The sequence below is a fragment of the Nestor notabilis genome, unplaced genomic scaffold (genome assembly GCF_000696875.1).
Source record: "Nestor notabilis isolate BGI_N333 unplaced genomic scaffold, ASM69687v1 scaffold10992, whole genome shotgun sequence".
In the NCBI taxonomy this organism is placed as follows: domain Eukaryota; kingdom Metazoa; phylum Chordata; class Aves; order Psittaciformes; family Psittacidae; genus Nestor; species Nestor notabilis.
Window position 1 is genome coordinate 34,439 of NW_009917998.1, and position 19,427 is coordinate 53,865.

At 45.1% G+C, this 19,427-nt stretch overlaps 1 protein-coding gene across 1 annotated transcript in view; it reads left to right on the plus strand.

Moving 5' to 3' along the window:
• MTMR3 (myotubularin related protein 3) overlaps positions 1–19,427 on the plus strand; it is a 75,615-nt gene that overhangs the window by 34,213 nt on the left and 21,975 nt on the right. The window contains 7 exon segments of the mRNA XM_010009508.1: positions 2,050–2,128; positions 2,502–2,591; positions 3,759–3,875; positions 9,661–9,743; positions 12,620–12,786; positions 15,441–15,537; positions 17,394–17,507. Coding sequence (XP_010007810.1) covers positions 2,126–2,128; positions 2,502–2,591; positions 3,759–3,875; positions 9,661–9,743; positions 12,620–12,786; positions 15,441–15,537; positions 17,394–17,507 — 671 coding nt within the window. The 5' untranslated portion in view covers positions 2,050–2,125.

The window sequence follows — 19,427 nt, forward strand, 5'->3', positions numbered from 1 at the left end:
CTCCTTCACTGGTATCTCCAAGTGCAGAGCAGAAGTGGGCTTGAAGATAAGTGGACCCAAACACAACCTGTGTAAAATACCAAGTCATGCTGGAATCAGGCACAGGCTCTTGTTTTGAATACAAGGGCTGGAATTTTATGGCTCCTGGTACATTAAAGATCAAACCTGAAGAATTTATGACCTTTTTAGCTTTAATCATTGTGTTCCTTTGAATGTTCTCATCAGTTACAGCATGGGTTCCATGTGAACCATGGTTACAGCAATGGTTATGTATGAACCATCTTTCTTCTGCTTCTTTTGGAACAAAAATGTGCAAGGATTCTGCCTCCTTTAAACCAGTATTAGCAGTGATACTGTCTCCATCTCACTGGTGGTAGCTTGTATTCTAGATTTCCTTTGTTTCTGGCAACTTAAAAGAATGTTCCTTCTCTCCATTGTTCCTGCAGGCGTGGAAACTTCTGTGCTGATATTTTATTTCTCCTTGTCAGTTTCCATACTTGATAGATTCCAGCTTCTATCAAGTCTTGTAGCTTTTGTTTGTTTAAAATTGGGGCTTTTTGATCTACTTTTTGCATAAATTTTTAGTGAATTAGTGGCAGTTCCAGCTCAATTTGCTCCTAATTTCCTCCTTTTATACATACACGTACATCCTGCTGCAAGCTGAGAGGAGTTCTGAGGCAGGAGCTCTTCCCTGTGAGGGTGCTGAGGTGCTGGCACAGGGTGCCCAGAGAAGCTGTGGTTGCCCCATCCCTGGCAGTGTTCAAGGCCAGGTTGGACACAGGGGCTTGGAGCAACCTGCTCTAGTGGAAGCTGTCCCTGCCCGTGGCAGGGGTTGGAGCTGGAGGAGCTTTAAGGTCCCTTCAACCCAGACCAGGCTGGGATTCCATGACGTAAAGTCATTTTGCTTATTGCAGTGTCCCTGTTTAGCAGAGGTTTGGGGTCAGTGTAATTTCTTCTATTCCAGTTTCAGAATGTGTATCTGCTGCTTCCTTCCCCTCTGTAAATGTGCTCTGTCCAGTGCACAGGGTGCAGTTGGTGCTTCCTGCAGCAGTGAAGGGCCTGGGAGCTGATGGCTCCAAAGGGGTTTCCTCTGTCAACCATACCACCAGTCATTTGAGGTGGATTTATAAGGCAGGTTCTGTATGAAGTGAGACCTGGCTGAACTCAACTGCTAGATTTTTGTGGTTTTATGTGCTGCAAACCCCATAACATATCTGAATGAACTCTTTATAAAAAAGGGATTGTTAGATAGCAGAGAGAGCAAGTCATAGAGACACAGCCTGGTTTGGGTTGAAGGGACCTTAAAGCTCCTCCAGCTCCAACCCCTACCACGAGCAGGGACAGCTTCCACCAGAGCAGGTTGCTCCAAGCCCCTCTGTCCAACCTGGCCTTGAACACTGCCAGGGGTGGGGCAGCCACAGCTTTTCTGGGCACCCTATGCCAGCGCCTCAGCACCCTCACAGGGAAGAGCTTCTTCCAGTGTCTGGTCACCTGGAGCTCTCGGGAAGGTTCATGCAAGCAAATGGACATTTTGATGCATCTACTGATGTAAAAATGAGCCATAACTCTACAGTGAGGGGTTTTATCCCTATGTGTATGTTAGTTCATGTGCTGTTGTTGCAACAACATCAATTCAGGAGGATCCAACAACCTGTGTTTAGATTCCAGAGCAACTGATGCCCATGGTCCCTTTGGTTTGATAACCTATGTGTGTAAGCTGTGCATTGCCATGTGCAAAGGACTGGGAGACAGTGCAGGGTGCCCTGAACTGCTGAATGTGTTTGAATTGCATCAGCAGTGGTTGAGGGCTGCATGCAGGCAGGTGCCCTCCAGCACCACCTTCACAGGTGATTCTTCAGAAGGAGCAGACACATTTTGAACCATTCTGTCTCTCAGGAGAGTCACTTTAAATGGATTTCCTCTTCTCATAATTGATGTTTGCTTGCAGCTTTCTAACAGCTAAATCCTCAGTCTTGAAAAGTTAATTTGTATTTATTTGCCAAAAGAAAATGAATGTAACTTCATCCTTACACTTTTCTGGTTTTCCAGATTTTAAGAAGTGAAGAAAGAGCCTCAAAGTATTGTGAGTGAAGACGAGGATTGCTCCTCTGCTCCAGGGCCTGTCATGGTAAGCAAAAGGGCTTTGTGGGGTCTGTTGCAGAGCTCGAATCTGAAAACCACTAGAGAGTTAATGTTGAGCTGTGGGGTGGCTGAATTTTAAGGTAGCGCTGGACTAGACTGGGCTGATGCTTTATTCCTAATACAATCACAAGGTTTTCTGTTATTTATGACTTTCTAATCAGGCTGCAGGAAGGAAACTTGTTATAGTGTCATATTTAGTTGTTTCAGTGCTTGTCTTTGAAAGTGGAGTAACTTCAGTGAGAGACTGATGCCTGAATTCTCTGCACTTCCTCCTGCTGGAGCTGATGGCTTGCTGTGTGGTGAAGAAGGCAGGCAGCAAGTGATAGTGCTGCAGTTCACTGTAACACTTTGTTCCTCAGGATGAAGAGACTCAGCACAGCCTTGAATGCATCCAGGCTAATCAGATTTTTCCCAGGAAGCAGCTGATCCGAGAGGATGAGAACCTTCAGGTAATCACCACGCTGCTCCTTGCCAGGGAGGATCACAGTGTCTCCAGTTGAGCTCTGTATTCTCTGGCTTCTCCAGTAGAATTTTCATTCACAAGGAGCACAGTAATAGGAGAACTCCATTTTCTGTTTAAATGCTCATGTGCTGTTGGTAGGCCAGAACTTGTGTGTTATGTTACAAGAGATTCCTTTGAGTGTCTGAAATACAGAGCCAGTACTTGTGTAGTAATTTTAGTGCTAGGTTTTAGTGCCTAGTTTAGAACTCTGTTCTTTAAAAAGCCCACACTCATGTACTTAAATACTCCTATTGCTTCTTGCTACTGAGAAGCCAGAAGTCTTATGTTGCACAAAATGGATATTTTTTTGTTTCTTAGATTGCCGAAGTTCCTTTTGAAATAATTTTAGTTCCATGCTTCATCCATGTAGACACTCATAGCTTTATCCATGTAGGCACTCTTATATCAACTGAAGTAGTTTGTTTCATTTCAATAGAAACTCTTTTTAATGGATTTAAGCTAAGCTGGTGTAAACTCAGGTTGTTTCCAAGTTGAGCATTGATACTCTTCGCCCAGGTCAGCTAAACTGGGCTTAAGTCACATGCAGTTTTTAGGTGCAGTGTAACACAACTGCAGGTTTTCTGCCTCTCTAACAGCAGCACATCATGCATTTCCTTATTTGCAGTGAGAGATCCAAAGCAAAAGCTGTGATTTATCCAGTCTAAGCTGGTTACCTGAGCTTGCTTAGGAAATATTGATGACCAGTAGCATAGAAGATTATTCATCTTGCACATTTTGCCTGCTTTAAGATGAATTTAATAACATGATGGAGATAGCACTCTCCATTAAGTAAGGAACAAGAGCATAAACCAAGGGGTTGGTCTGTCTGCTTGCCTAAATGTGAGGATAGTTTGCTCAGGTTTTTCATAAAGACTCTGAGTTTTCCCTGACCAAGCACTTCCTGCTCAGGAAAATGAAGAGAAAATGAGCATCATTTCTGAAAAGGCTGCAGTTAACCTTGTACCAACCTGACCCAAGACTTCCCTCCTTAGCAGTAACAGCCAGGCTGAATGCGCAGCAGTGTTCCCTTTGATTTCATGATGTTGTGTGCTTCCAGGAGGGACATGGTTTTGCTAAATGCTTTCTGAAAGACTTTTTCCTTCCCCTTCTGAAGGTCCCGTTCATTGAACTGCACGGTGAGAGTACAGAGTATGTAGGACGAGCAGAGGATGCCATCATTGCACTTTCCAATTACAGGCTTCACATCAAATTCAAGGAGTCTGTTGTGAATGTAAGTGTTGTTCATGGTATTCTGAACGCAATCCAGATAAGAGAATTTGGGATAAAAGCCTGGTGATCCTGCCTTTTGTGGTTAGTGGTAATGAAAAATCTCTTTATGATGCTCAAATACATATTTAGGCAGCAAAAGATGACTCAGCACCTCTGAAGATCAGGCTTTGTAAGGAAACTTCACATCACTCAACTTTACATTCCCTTTATAGCTGGCTGTGTCAGCCTTTTGCTCTCCCTAAGCTCTGTATATACTTAGTAGAGAAACAAAAGGTCTTCCAAAGTGCTGTTTGGAGCACCTAAACTAGACTTCTGCCTTGCTCGGAGTTTCAAAAGGTGGAAGTAGGTCCAGCTGCTGTAGTTACCTGCCTGAAGCTGGACAGTATGAGTACAGTTATTGATGTGAGAGATCTTTGAATTCAGCCTCATCTTCAGAGGCCTACACATTTCTTACTCTTAAGTACCCCCTCTTAAATATTGTTACGTATCCAGCTACTCATTATCAGGGACATGAATTAAATGGGCATTGTGTAGTCCTTTGCAGTGGGTAATGCTGACCTAGAGTAGCTTACGAGTTGAAATGGTCTTTGTGAATGACACAGAATTTGAGAGGGCATCCCACACGGCACAGAAATAGTTTGGTGCCTCTTTGTAATAAAACCAGTAAAATAAACCCTAAAGACCCAAAGCGTGTTTTTCTTTTCCTCCTGATGATGGGTTTTTACCCAACTCCTTATCTTGGGACAAGTCCTGACCCTGGTTAGTTGTTCACACCTGCCACGTGTCAGTCATCAGCCCTGAAGCACACAGTGGTGAGTGAAGTGTAAACCACCAAAGCTGTGTGTTCACCCAGAGCTAGAAAAGCAAGGGAAGGAAAATGGGACTTGACCAACACCTGTGGTACAGTGAGCTGGAACATCAGCATCTCCTGTGCACCTCATTTAATTTTGGATGCCATGACAATCTTAAATTTAAATTGGTTTTTATTGCTTTGTTCCAGAACCAAATGATTAACCTGTAAAACTGTTGTTTACTAACTGAAACTGAGTCATTGCTGGTTTATGTTCTCTCTAATCAGAGAGCAGTGTTATCTGCAGACTTTGAAACGTGCCTGTGTCACAGTTACCGTGAATCACTTCAAGTGCCATTTGAGTTCATTGATTGTCAATGTAGCTGAATAGGGGTGTCTGCTGGGCTGGTGAACATCTGTACAGTATTAAAAGTGCTAAAATCCACAATGATGGAGGGTTTTCAGCAGATAAAGATACTAGTTCTGAACATGATGATGGCAAATAGTTAACGATGCCAAGAATTTAATTGGAAACTTAAGGGAGTATAATTTTCCCTGCTGCCCATACAAAGGAGCTGATACAAGTGGGTGCATGTGCAGGGGTAGCATAACTATGCTTTTCACTTTCCTTATTCCATAGTCCATCCTGGAGTGTAACTTAAGACTTATAGTTGAGGTGTAGGTGCCAGCGTGCAGTGGGATGGCAGCCAGGGCAAAGCTGGGTGCTGGGATGCCTCAAGTGCAGTCAGTCAGATGCATCTCTGTGTGCTGCTGGCAGCAGGGAGATGTGATACAAGGCACATGCTTTGTAGGATTTCTTTGCTGCTTTGTGTTTCTTAAATAATATTCTTTGTGTTCAGGAAAAGGTCCATAAAAGCTTGTCAATATTCCCAGGTTAATCTTGTTTCTCAGACTTTCATAAAATCATAGAATAGTTTGGGTGGAAGGGGCCTTCAAAGCTCCTTCAGTTCCAACCCCCCTGCAATGAGTGGGGACACCTTCCACTAGAGCAGGTTGCCCAGAACCACATCTGCCCTCTCACTCTCTTCTCTGCTCTGAGGTTGTTAGTTCTGCTTGTATGTCACCATTAACCATCACAGTGTGTGAGGTAGAGCAGAATACAGCTTATTCTTCCGTAACCCATATCATTAATGCCATAATACAAACTCCACTGGAATCCAAGGCACACAGGATTTAGAATATCTTTAAGGCTAAAACATACTTGCAATAATTAGGAACCATGTTTATAATTGTTAAATTTTGGAGTAATAATCACTTTGGTTATTGTTGATCAAAATTGTTGATCAAATGGTGATTTTCTAAATGAAATCTTCACTGAGGAATTTTTGATTGAGTTCATCTTGACTCTTCCCTGCTCGTTTTATATCATGGAATGGTTTGAGTTGGAAAGGATTTTAAGCTCCTCCAGTTCCAATCCCCTGTCCTGGGGAGGGACACCTTCCACTAGAGCAGGTTGCTCCAAGCCCCTGTGTCCAACCTGGCCTTGAACACTAGGGCTGTTCAGAGAACACCTCCAAGACCTTTTCAAACATGTATAAATGTTCATTAATCTTTGGAGTTGGAGGTTTTCTGAATGATTTTCAGAAGAGTCACTGTCCTGACTAAGTGCAGCCCCACAAATGTCCTTGTCACCTCAGGGGAGAGAGGGACTTCTGTAAGGAAGAGGATTCCTGACAAACATCTGTAGTGTAATACTTGTAAAACAAACTGATTCCCTGTGCCTGAATGTGGAGCTGTTCTGGCATCACCTCTTGAAGTAGGTGGGATGTTCTCCTTGTTGGAATGGTGCTCCAGAAAAAGCAGTGTGCCTGTCAGCTACTCACCCCTTGGTAAAGGCAAGTGTGTGGGGGAAATGGAATCCAGTTAAATGTGGATTCCTGGTCTTTGTTTTTTCACCTCACTGTTTTCTGTTTCCAGTTCACCAGATTGGCCATCAGAAAGGTGCTTGTGAAACCTTAGTGCATAGCACAATGCAGCTACATCACTTGCTGCACCTCTGCTTGAATACATTTAAAAGTTGATAATTCTCACATTGCAACACTGCAGAAAACAGCTGTATGTGTGAATCTTTCCCATGGATAACTTCCTAGATCACAGTATTAAAAGGAACATGGTGTTTTAAATGCAAACCCAAAAGATCCAGTAGACCATGCATAAATTGGAGGGATTATGACATTCAGAAGTGTTGACTTACATTTGTCCATGGGATAAAAGTGCAGACTCAACAGTGATCTCCCTGTGCACGTGGGAAGGTTGGTTCCCAGGCTGAGCTCTGTGCATTGCCTTCCCTTCAGTACATTCCAAGCTGTGCAGCTGGTGAATATTTCTCCCTGTAAGCTAACTGCACGCACGGGAGAACTCAAATGTTAGTGTAGTCCATGATACCATGGACCTGTGGCATCCTCTTTCAAATAGCAGGGTTTGGACATAGTAAAAGAAAGCAATGCTGGTGAGATGAGGGAGACTTTCAGTCTGCAGAGCTTTGGTATGAGCTGTCCCTTGCTTGGCCTTCAATGCAGAAGCGGTTGATTTGGTATCTTCCTTCCTCACGTGGCACAGTTGTGGTTCATCTGTGCTGAACAGTAGCTTAGTCCTTGTTACGTTCTCAGGTCCTAATGCTCCAGTTGCTCACATTGCCCGTGTGTTGATTGTGAAGGCAGAGGGGGGACACTGAAGGTTTACCTTCAAGACAAATCCTGAGTGTAATTAGTTGTAATTAAAGGCAAATTTTGCTCCAGGTGCTCCTTGTAGGAATAGGAACAAGATCACACCTGGGGGGATTTGACTCCCTCCACCTGAAGGAGAGTCCTTGAGGACTTTCTGAGCTGACCTTGCACCCTCAGTTCCTCTAGATGTTGTACTATATGATGCCTCAGGACATAGCCCACACAGCCTTGGCCTCACGCTGTTCAAAGTAACCCACCTGTAACACAACCCTGATGTTTTTCAGGCTCTGAACTGGGAAAACAAGATGACAACAGGCTGAGAGAGCTGGGCTGGGTCAGCCTGGAGAAGAGAAGGCTCCTGAAGGGTACACCTTAGAGCAGCTCCAGTGCCTAAAGGGGCTCCAGGAAACCTGGAGAGGGACTTTGGGCAAGGGCCTGTAGGGACAGGCCAAGGGCAATGGCTTGAACCTGCCAGAGGGGAGATTGAGATGAGCTCTGGGGCAGAAGCTCTTCCCTGTGAGGGTGCTGAGGCGCTGGCACAGGGTGCCCAGAGAAGCTGTGGCTGCCCCATCCCTGGCAGTGTTCAAGGCCAGGTTGGACACAGGGGCTTAGGTTGGATGAGCTTTAAGCTCCCTCCCAACCCAAACCAGGATGGGATTCTATGAAAGTACTATTACAGCTCACAGTCCCTGGGTGCCACGTGGTGTAAGGGTAGAGTATGTCACATAGTTATTTGTGAAGGAGCTCCTTGTAGCAGCCTGGCTACAGTCCACTGTGTACCCCTGGGCATCGTGGTCTGGGTCTGAGCCATGGGGTGGGTCATTTCTGCAGTGTCAGTGTAACTGGTGCAGTTTCTAACTGCAGGGCTGTATTTCTCTCCATAGATCTTGTGCTGCTGTTGGATAACACAGTGCTGGTAATGAAAGTAATTAAAAAAACAGGAAGAAAAAGTTTGAGTTGTAAAATGTTGCTTTATTGTTTAAAATGAGCTAATTTTTCAGAAGAGACAGCCCAGAGAGGGATGCTGCAGGAGCACAGTGCTCTGGGCCTGTCTGTAGTGTGTATGATTGTCCTGGGGTAACCATGTGTGTGTGTTCTTATCAAAGCCAAAATGATTGCTCTGCACTGCTTTATCCTGGTAGCCCTGATGACACAGGGAGGTGCTGCAGATAGAAGTGCTGCCTCTGTCAAGAGCCAGGCTCACTGTGCTGCTGTCCAGCTGCCCATGTGCGTCAGCCCCAGGAAGCTAACAAGGCAAATGGAAGGTTGTCAATGGGAAGAATGGGGAATGGAGGCAGGTAATTTCACCGAGTTTTACTGGGAGAAAAATAATGACCAGGAAGGAGATTGAAAATGCAACAGGATCAGAGGACAGATTTTTATGAAAGGAAAATTAAGATGGATATGAATGTTCTCCTCAAGAGAAACAGGCAGATGATGAAGAAATGGATGCTGAGCTGCAGGTAGGCTGTCACAGGGAGAAAGAATGGCTGTTGTGCAGAGGGCACATTGAAAGGGCACAGAACAAAGAGTGACTTTGAAAGAAGGGAATTAAAAATAATGCAGGAGTAGAAGAATACTTGGTCTGTCATTACAGTGCAGACAGGAGGAAGAGAGAGAGCAGGCTGCTGGGAGGAGGGAGGAGACTGCTTAGATGAAGATGGACATGGGAAAAAATGTGATAAAAGAGGGTTTTGGGGAGGAGTATTAACAGACAAAGCAGCATTTGACTGAAAAGCAAGTCTTCTAGAATGTGAACTCGTGTAGCTGGGCAGAGGTGCCTCACTGGCCACGTTGCTGCTGCGGGAGGTAGTGGTGGGTCTAAATAGTTCACTGGGTGTACGTGAGGCTGTGCAGCTGGGAGGAGAGAATGGATGGTTCTCCAGACTGAGGTCCATTCCAGTCCCTTAAGAGACATCATTACCACAACTTGTCCTGTCTGTTCCAGCCTTTGTAAAGCCAACAGCTAAAATGAGATTCCCAAGATCCCAAATTCAGACTTGTAAGAGAGAAGAAGGCTTCCATGAAAAGAGCTTGTGGGTCTCTGTGCTTTCCCATTTGTCATCAGAGCTGCAGCCCTCTCAATTGTTCTGACATGATCTCTTATGGGCTTTGGACCATACAGCAGTGGAACTGGAGCTACTGCTACATGGTACCGAGCTGCTGAAGTAGTTCCACTTCGTTTTCTTCGGTTTTCTCTCTCTTTTTCAGACCCCATGTAATCCTGTAATAAATCCTTGTGAGATATGCAAAGGAATTGCAGTGTTAGTGCTGTTCGAACTAAAATTATGTCATCTTTTTAATTTCAGGTTCCATTGCAGCTTATAGAAAGCGTTGAGTGCCGTGATATATTTCAACTTCATCTGACTTGCAAGGACTGCAAGGTTATAAGGTAGGAAGAGGTTGCATGTTGGACAGGGGGCACCTCTGCTTTCCATGTGCTGCAGAGAGCTCTGCTGCTTTCAGGAGTGTTATTTTCTTATTTCAGACTTGCTTGCCCTCAAAAGATATTCTTTGGTCTGATTTTACATATGATAGGTGGGCATTTGTGTGAGGAAGATGTGAGCAAGGCAAGTGGCTCATCTTGATTTTATTCTGAAATGAATTTCATTTGCACTGCATTTTCCCTGCCTTACAATCAGTTATAACATAGTGCTTCAGTTAGGAACAAGATACTGGATAAAACCACTCAAACACTTGTTGAAGTGGTTAATGGAGATGTGTGGTTTGGAGGCTTAAGGTGTGAGCTTGAGCAGTTTGAGGTGAAACCTTCAGTCTGGATGGCATCAGCCACTGCTGGGCACAGTTTCTATCCTCAAGGCATAGCCACCTGGTAGAAAAGCAAGGGAAGGGATGAGGTGAAGCCAGGTCTGCAGCCCACTCGAACCCAAGGGGCAGCATCAGGTGGAAGGGAAGGTTTCCCTGTGCCTGTCCTTCAGCAGACCTCAGAGTCCAAGCCAGGAGCCTCTGAGCTACAGCTATTTCCTACTTCCCTGCTGCAGGAATTAATTTGGATCTATGAACTTTAATTAAGAAGAAAGGAACATTTCTTTTTGATGAAATGTTTGCTGGCAGTACCTTTTGTATAATGAGCTGAGCCCCAGTCAGGGCTGAGCACTTGGAATGTTTAACAAAGCAGCTGCTTCCTATTTTCCTGAGGACTGATTTTAGGTTAGAAGTAATATTTAGTTTAATTTCAATTAAATATTTAACTTCCTCTCAACTTGTAGCTCTTGACATTGGAAGATGTCCTTCCTCTCACAGTAATTTGATGTTTCTTCTCGATTGAAGAGTGAATACAGATTATTTGTATTTATGCCCTTCCTCATCAATTTCCCTTCAAAATTGCATCTCTGAGCATCAGTACTCAGTGCCACTGGCTGCAGCAACACAATGGAGTATGGGGCTGAGACACCAGATGTAGAACATGTTCATGTTCTTTCTAATACAATAGTTTGTGTTTTGAACACTAGAGCTCAAGTGAAGATAGTACTTGCTGTTTGCAACACTAACTTTAAAAGGATTCAGAAAGAACATAGGGTCTCTAGGGTGAGTTGTAGCTTGTCTTACTGGGTATTTGATACAGAATTGCCCACTCTAAGCTAGTAATCTGGCTGGTTTTCCAGTCAGGATGGGAAATGAACACCTCCAGGTTCCTTGCAGGTATTCAGCCACATTTCATGAGCTGGACGTGGCTTTTGCCTTCCACTGACTTATGGGGTCCTAAATCCTGCCCTTGGAGAACACAGCTGCTGTCGTTAGCCACAAATACAGCAGAACACAGACCAAGCTGAATGTAAATGCTTGGAACCTTTTATAACTACAAAATGTTAAAGAACTCTGTCAGAGCAAAATAGATGACTGGAGTTATTCCCACCTTTTATCCTCTGAAAAGACAAGCTAATGAATTGTAATACACTGCTTTGAAGATTAGTTTCTGCTGGGCAGGGGTGGTTGTTGGTCTGTAATGTTAGGCAAAGCTCAGTTTCAAAGACACTGTTTGTGCTTCCCACCAAGGCCAGGAAGAGACTCTTCACCTATGAGATAGGGGAATGATATATGATTTCAGGTACCAGAGTTTGTCCTCATTACTCTCGAATCAAGTTTAATAATCACATGAATATTTCTCCTATGTCTGATGAAACACGTGTTCTTGTTTATGGGTGGTGATGCGTGGATTAGAACATACGTTCTATGAGCTCCATGAGAACATAGTTCCATGAGCTCCCACCTGAGGCCAGCAGTCAGTGTGCTGCTGTAACACACCCCTCTCTTTGGTGGTGGGGACACTGCAGGCTGAACCTGGTGATAGTGTCCTTGGGTTGATAGTAAACATACGGATAAGCATCTTCCTCCTTTGTGACTAGAAGGCTGTTGAGTGTTTTGACTTCCTAAGTGTGTATTTCTTCATTAATATCCAAAGTTTAATTTTTTACTATCTGTTAGAATGTATGTAGAAGCAGGACTAAGTTACCAGTAAGGTGCTTGCTCTGGCTTTTTGCTTTCATGGAATCATAGAATGGTTTGGGTTGGGAAAAACCTTAAAGCTCCTCCAGCTCCAACCCCTACCACGGGCGGGGCCCCCTTCCACTAGAGCAGGTTGCTCCAAGCCCCTGTGTCCAACGTGGCCTTGAACACTGCCAGGGATGGGGCAACCACAGCTTCTCTGGGCACCCTGTGCCAGCACCTCAGCACCCTCACAGGGAAGAACTTCCTCCTTATATCCAACCTAAATCTCCCCTGTTTCATTTTGAACCCATCACCCCTTGTCCTATCACTCCAGTCCCTGACAAAGAGTCCTCTCCAGCATCTCTGTAGCCCCTTTCAGACACTGGAAGCTGCTCTGAGGTCTCCACGCAGCTTCTCTTCTCCAGGTGGAACAGCCCCAGTGTTCTCAGCCTGTCTCCACACAGGAGCTGCTCCAGCCCCTGATCATCCTTGCGGCCTCCTCTGGACTTGCTCCAGCAGTCCCATGTCCTGTCCTGGGAACACCAGAGCTGCACACAGCACTGCAAGTGGGGTCTCCCCAGAGTGCAGCAGAGGGGCAGGATCCCCTCCCTGACCTGTTGCTCATGCTCTAGGGGTGCAGCCCAGCACCCGGAGGGGTTCTGGGCTCAAGCACACACTGATGGGTCATGTTCGGTTTCTCATCGACTGGTGATTCTATGATTCTGTGATTTCAGGGATGTTTTGCAGCCAGCCTGTCAGATCTCGCAGTCTGGCAGCATTTAGTGCAGATTCACAGGTAACTCTTTGTCTCTGGGGCAGGTGTCAGTTCTCTACTTTTGAGCAGTGTCAAGACTGGCTCAAGCGACTGAACAATGCCATCCGCCCTCCTTCCAAGATAGAAGACCTCTTCTCCTTTGCTTACCACGCGTGGTGCATGGAGGTGTATGCCAGTGAGAAGGAGCAGCATGGGGACTTGTGTCGACCAGGTACGGGGAACACTTTGGGATCCTCACAGATGCATTGACAAGGAGAACTGCCTGTTCTGAAATCCAGAACCTCCAAAACAGTTACAAACAGATTCAGCCAGTGCTGTTGTCAGCTGAACCTGGACAACTCCAGGATGGACTTTTGTCCATACGTTCCTGCACTTCTTCACTAGCTGGTGGCTATTCTACGTGTGTTATATAGGCGTAGTGTACCTTCACTTACAGCCAGGTGTCCTTTAGTGTCTCACATGGCTGCTGCAGAGCCTGAGTTTGGTTCTGTCTGAACAAAGGAGAGATTAGCTGCCCCCATAGCTACTCTGAGATCACTGTGCAAAGCAGTACCTGAGTATCACAAGGAAATTATTGTGGTGGATTTGCTTTAGTCAGTCATGGAGACATCCAGCTTCTGTCACACAGGGGCTCGAGCTGCAGGTCTGTTTGAGGAAGTGGCTAGGTGGTGATAAATTCAGGTTCATGCAGAGCTCACGTGAAGAGGAGGGAGTGTTGGTGAGCTCCAGTCTAAGTGATCTGGCACTAGGAAGGTAGAGCTGACCTGTGGTCCCCCTTCTGCAGAATGTGCACAACCCAGGAGGCAGACTGTCCTGGGTTCAGCTACAGCAGTCATTTTTTCTCCTTCTTAGTAGCTGGTGCAGTGCTGTGTTTCTTGACTTTCAGTCTGGGAACAACGCTGATAACACCAATGTTTTTAGTTGTTGCTCAGTAACGTTTACTCTGACCAAGGACTTTCTCAGTCTCATGCTTTGCCAGAGAGGAGGGGAAGCCAGGAGGAAGCAGAGGCAGGACACCTGACCCAAACTGGCCAAAGGGGTATTCCACACCACAGCACGTCATGCCCAGTATAGAAACTGGGGGGAGTTACCCGGAAGGCCCAGATCGCTGCTCGGGTCGGGCTGGGTATCGGTCGGCGGGTGGTGAGCGGTTGTGTCCTCTCCCCTTGTTATTCCTCTTATCATTATTATTGGTAGCAGTAGTGGTTTGTATTATACCTTAGTTACTGGAGAGCTGTTATCTCAACCCGTGGGAGTTACATTCCTTCGATTCTCCTCCCCATCCCTCCGGGAGCGGGGGGAGGAAGGAAGAGGGGGGGAGTGAGCGAGTGGCTGCGTGGTTCCAAGTTGTCGGCTGGGCTTGAACCACGACACAGAGCCATTGCTTTTTTATGGTACCAGTGCCATCATGTGAAGGGAATAAGTAGTGAGGGTCAGTCAGGTCCATAGATCGTACTGCCATGGATGTTCTCCACTTGCACACAGTGTCATCCTCACATTTTACCTTTCAGAAAGCATAAGGAAAATAATCTCATTGTACATGTTGTCTGTAGGGTAAAGCATGTCTGGGTTTGCAGGGTACCATTTTCAGTGTATGATCTGACCTGTAGGAATGAATAACATTACAGTTTTTCTTTAATTAAGCCCCCAGGTAAGGATAGGCTGCAGTCTTTATTCTTAATTCACCTATTTCTCTATATTTACTCTAATTGTCCTGTAACATCACATAAAAACTGTTTCAGACTTGTACGTCTTTGAGATAAATACACATCTACATGTATCTCGGGTATTGAAAGGCTTTAAGGGTTTTCTGAAATAGAGAATGGAAAGATGTAATACTTAAAGGATTAAGTATTCAACTGAATTTTCCCTCTGTGGAGTGATGCTCTGCCTCTGATTTCATGATACAGCAGTTGAATGAGACAAGCAATGGACAGGCTTTCAGGGTCACTTTATGTAGCTTATGTGCTCAGTAATTTATCATATTTCTTACTCTGAACCTCTGAACATTATCCATCTAGATTGATTCCTTCTCATTCTCTGCTTTCTGCCTATCAGAGGAATTATTCTTTATTGCCATTGTGTACTTTTCAGTTGTATCTGGATACTTTTAAAAGTGTCCAGGAAATATATGGAGCTCATTCCAGTTCCTTTAACATATTAAGCCAGGAATCTGTAGGGATCTTGTGACTGATACTTTTATCAAACAATCATTTATGCAATTTATCCTCATATCTCCACATGACTCATGGAGGAATAATGTCCAGTTTGGAGATGGAGAACTGATGTAGGTTAAATTCCAAGGCTTGCCTGCAGCCATACAGGAGACCTGTGGCTGGAATTGCATGCTAAATGGAGACATTCCAAACCATGTTCCACATATTCCCCCTTCATGGATCAGCCAGACCAGAGCTTCCCATTCTTCTCATTGATGCAAAACTCTTCAGAACTTCAGAAAGGAAAAACTACTGAAGGCATTTTCCCACCATGACTGCTGATGGATCATAGAATCAGAGAATAGTTAGGGCCAGAAAGGACATTAAGGTCATCTAGTTCCAGCCTTTTGCTGATGTGCTTGGCTCTGGGCTGCAGCAGAGTTGTTTTTTACATGAACTTCCAGAAGCTGATCCTTCGACTCTGCTATTTCAGGACTGTTGACCAGCGAGAGCCATGAGTACAAGCAGTAGCTCTCCCACCAGGGATTTCCCAAATAGGGTTGTGAATCACAGATGGTGGTTTTGTACTGTTCTTTTCTTTTTTCTGCTCTTCGTGACTCCAGTGGTGCTTTTCTGTCACTAGTTTGAAAGGTGAAACCTTTACTTCTTATTTTGCATTGATTTTTCTCTCTCTGCTTTTGATACCCAGGAGAACATGTAACTTCAAGGTTTAAAAATGAAGTGGAGCGGATGGGGTTTGATATGAACAATGCCTGGAGGATTTCCAACATCAATGAGAAGTACAAGTGAGTTGTGTGGGCTGCTGATTCACAGCCAAACAGTACCTCAAACCACCAATTTTGTTAGAGCACATTACTGGAACTCCTTCCAAGTCCTACAGCTCCTAGTAAGGGACAATCAGAATGAGGATTTTCTGTTGTTTTATAGAAAAAGTGTGCTTTTAAAGAATTAATAATTGATTAGTTGCTCCAGTTTCTTGTAGTCTGAGAAATACTGGATTTTGATGTGCTTGCTGGAGGACTTCTTAGAGAATAAGGATTCCAATGGAAGGAAGGGAAGCCTGAAGTGAGCAGACTGGAGTTTGAACTTATACACCCCACTTTTTATTGTGTCTTATTCTCTAACCTATGAAAAAGATGTGTTTTAAAAACAAAAAAGAAGTTGGTTTGGAAGAGCTGAGCTTGTAGATCCTGAAAGTAAGAGAAAATACCTTCTGTGGTCCTCAAAGGCCAGACTGGTGTCCTGTCCTCTCGTTGCTGGAACAGAGGCTGGTGTTCCTCCCTGCATGGTCAGTAGGACAGAGTGTTCTGGCTGATCTCTAATGCAATTCAGAGCAATCCCAGCCATAACACCGTGTGCTGAAACAGGTTTCCTTGCTCTGTCTCTGCAGGGTAATATAGGACTTGCAGCTGATGGTTGGTGTCACTGCAAGAATAGTATCTGTCTTGGTCTGAAAATCTAGGAAGGAAAAAATCCTTTATGCATTGAATCCTAAGGAAAAGGAAAAAATCATGTCTATATCCTGTGGAAGCAGAATGACACAAACTTCTCCTTTCCTTCTTGTGGGCAGCACTTGGGAAAGAGCATTTTTTCAGGAAGATCGGTATCTTTTTCTGAATAGAACAGTCTCAGACATGTGTTCATCTGTCCTGGTGCAGGAAATGCATTTCCTTAAGGGGATGGGCTAGGGATGAACTAATTTATGATTCAGCAATATAGTGCAGTCACTGCTGGGTGCTTGCTCTGATCTCACTGCCAGTTGTGGCTTTACTAGTTCAATTGTAGAGGAGGAGGTGCATCTAGTAGAAGAAAGTTGCGTTAGCCAGTCAAGCATGAGCCCTGCACTCTGGTTTCTGCCTTCAGCAAGGGCTGAGGAGCCAGTATGCTTTTCCCATGCTTACACAAGTTTTGTGTCTTGAATCCAAGTAGCCCAGCGTGGCTCTGCCTCTGTGTTTTGTGACCCAGAAATACAGAGGCTAATTCTTTGGCATGGAGAGACCTGGAATTTCTCTTCTATGATCCAGTTTATGTTGGCAGCTGGAGGCAGAAATTGCCTACACGTGAATGTCTTTGAGGAAAATCCCAGAATCCCAGCCTGGTTTCTGTTTAAGGGAGCTTAAAGCTCCTCCAGCTCCAACCCCTGCCACAGGCAGGGGCACCTTCCACTAGAGCAGGTTGCTCCAAGCCCCTGTGTCCAAGCTGGCCTTGAACACTGCCATGTAGGGCCCAGCCACAGCTTCTCTGGGCACCCTGTGCCAGCGCCTCAGCACCCTCACAGGGAAGAGCTTCTGCCTTATATGTAACCTAAATCTCCCCTGTTTGAGTTTGAACCCATTCCCCTTGTCCTATCACTGCAGTCCCGAATGAAGAGTCCCTTTCCAGCACCCTTGTAGCCCCCTTCAGATACTGGAAGCTGGAGTCTTCTAAGCCTGAAATGCCTTTATGCACCTCAGTGCTCACAGTGCCTTTTGTTGCAGGTGAAGGATGAGTTTGTTAAGATACAGTGAAACAGGAATTCCCAAACTGGCAGGTTGCTGAGGTGAAGAGCTGTCAGGTTGCTCATACTGCTTATTATGTGTTGTCTGGGAAGTATGTAACTGCTCTGTGTCGCTTCAGCCCCTTTTCACCACTTCTCTTGTAGGCTCTGTGGCAGTTACCCCCAGGAAATCATCGTTCCTGCATGGATCACAGATAAGGAGCTAGAGAACGTGGCAAGCTTTCGGTCCTGGAAGCGTATCCCTGCTGTTGTGTACAGGTGAGGCTCTTGCAGATGGAGCACCTTTCACCAGGCTGTAAATGGGATATTCTAGCAAATAAAAGCTAAAAGAAGCTGTAACTGGGAATTTTAGCTTGGAAAGAAAGGTGTTCTGTGTCCCAGATGTGCCCTCATTGAGCCTGACAGACTTGAAAATCAAATCTTTACCGTTTATTTAAAGTAAAGAGAGGTCTGACTTTCATCTTGCTGTATTTGTGCATGGATAACATGATGTGGAGGGGTGCTGCAGGGGAACATCTAGAAGAGAATATGCAGGACCTGCTAGGGTAAAGTTGGAGAACCAGGCTGGGAAGAGGCAACAAAACCTGGCACAGCCCCCTCTGTGCTGCCTGGTGGAGTGGTCCCCAAGCTGATACCTCTGGGGATCTGTCTGGGCTGAGGTCCTGTTGTTCTACTCCAGAAGGATCCTAGAAGCTGTGTAGAGAACAGAACCTTGCCACAAAACACAAACCACCCAGAGGGTTTAGATATCAAACAAGGGTGACAGGGGACCCTTCACATGAGAAAACATTCAAACCTGCATTTAACTGACAGCAGACTAGGACCTGTTAGGCCTGAGATCTCGGGGTCTTTGCCTCCACCTTTGCTACCTAGATGTGTATTGGTTTATACCCATTCAAAACTCAGGACTGTGTGAGGCAGCAGCAGATACTGGCCCTTGTCAAGCCATAAATGAGGTGAGGCAGACTTACTATGTGTTCATGTTCAGTGGGAATCACAGAATCATTTAAGTTGAAAAAGACCTTTCAGGTCACCAAGTCCAACCATTCCCCAGCACTGCCAAGGCCACCACTAACCCATGGCACTGAGGGTCTCATCTACACATCTTGTAAATACCTCCAGGGATGGTGACTCCACCACTGGAACAAGCCTTTTCCAGTGCTTGACAGCCCTTGGGTGAAGAAATCGTTCCTAATATCCAATCTAAACCTCTCCTGGCACAACTTGAGGCCATTTCCCCTTGCCCTGTAGGATTTTTGTACCATTTAATCCCAAACACATTGTAGGAGCACTCAGCATTTGCATCTCCTGCAGGTCACTCCTGGAGCAGTCCCATCAGCTAAGATGAATTTGAATGTTCTAATGTGAGAATGCAAAACTGTAAGATGAAGACCTCAGCCCAGCTGCAGAAATGACAAATGGCATCTCTGGCTCCTTTGCTTCGGCCCCAGTTCTCAATGGCCAGTACTCACACTGCTCTGTAAGAAAGGACAAATACCAAAATCATTTAAGGGAGATGTAAAACCCAAATTACAACAGAATGTAGGTGTTTGCTGTATCTACATGTTTTAGGTAGTTTTAATTAGTCTCTTCCTTAGACTGAGTCCAACAGTTTTTCATAACAAAATTGCTTGTCTGAGATCCTGGGTTTTGGGTTTTTGTTCAGGTATTCTGGAACCTGTCTGTCATTTAATGCCTTGAGCACCTTCCTGGTGTAGTTATCCTCCTATAAATGTTGACAATCTCTTCAAAAAATCAGAGGACAAAGGGATTAAAAAGGTAATGAATGCGGATCGTTCCATTATCTGCCTGTCCATCCATTCTTTCTGCAGAGACAGGAAGGAAAAGCTGCTCTCTGAGTTTGAAGCTAAATTTAGAGAGTGGTAAAGCTGACAAATTTGTACAGCTTGGGTTGAAGGAGCCAGGGGAGGAGAGTTCAGAGTAGGTCACAAATCATTATTTACCTAGCTTAAGAATTCTGGTTCTATGAAGGGAGAGCAAATTAGCTCATGGCTGCAGCCCATTAGCTTTAAATCCTCTTCTCTGCTTTCTCTTCCAAATAATGAAGGGGTCAGCCCTGTGCCCCCATCCTCTGCTCAGCCCTCTGTCATAGAATCCCAGACTGGTTTGGGTTGAAGGGACCTTAAAGCTCCTCTAGCTCAAACCCCTGCCATGGGC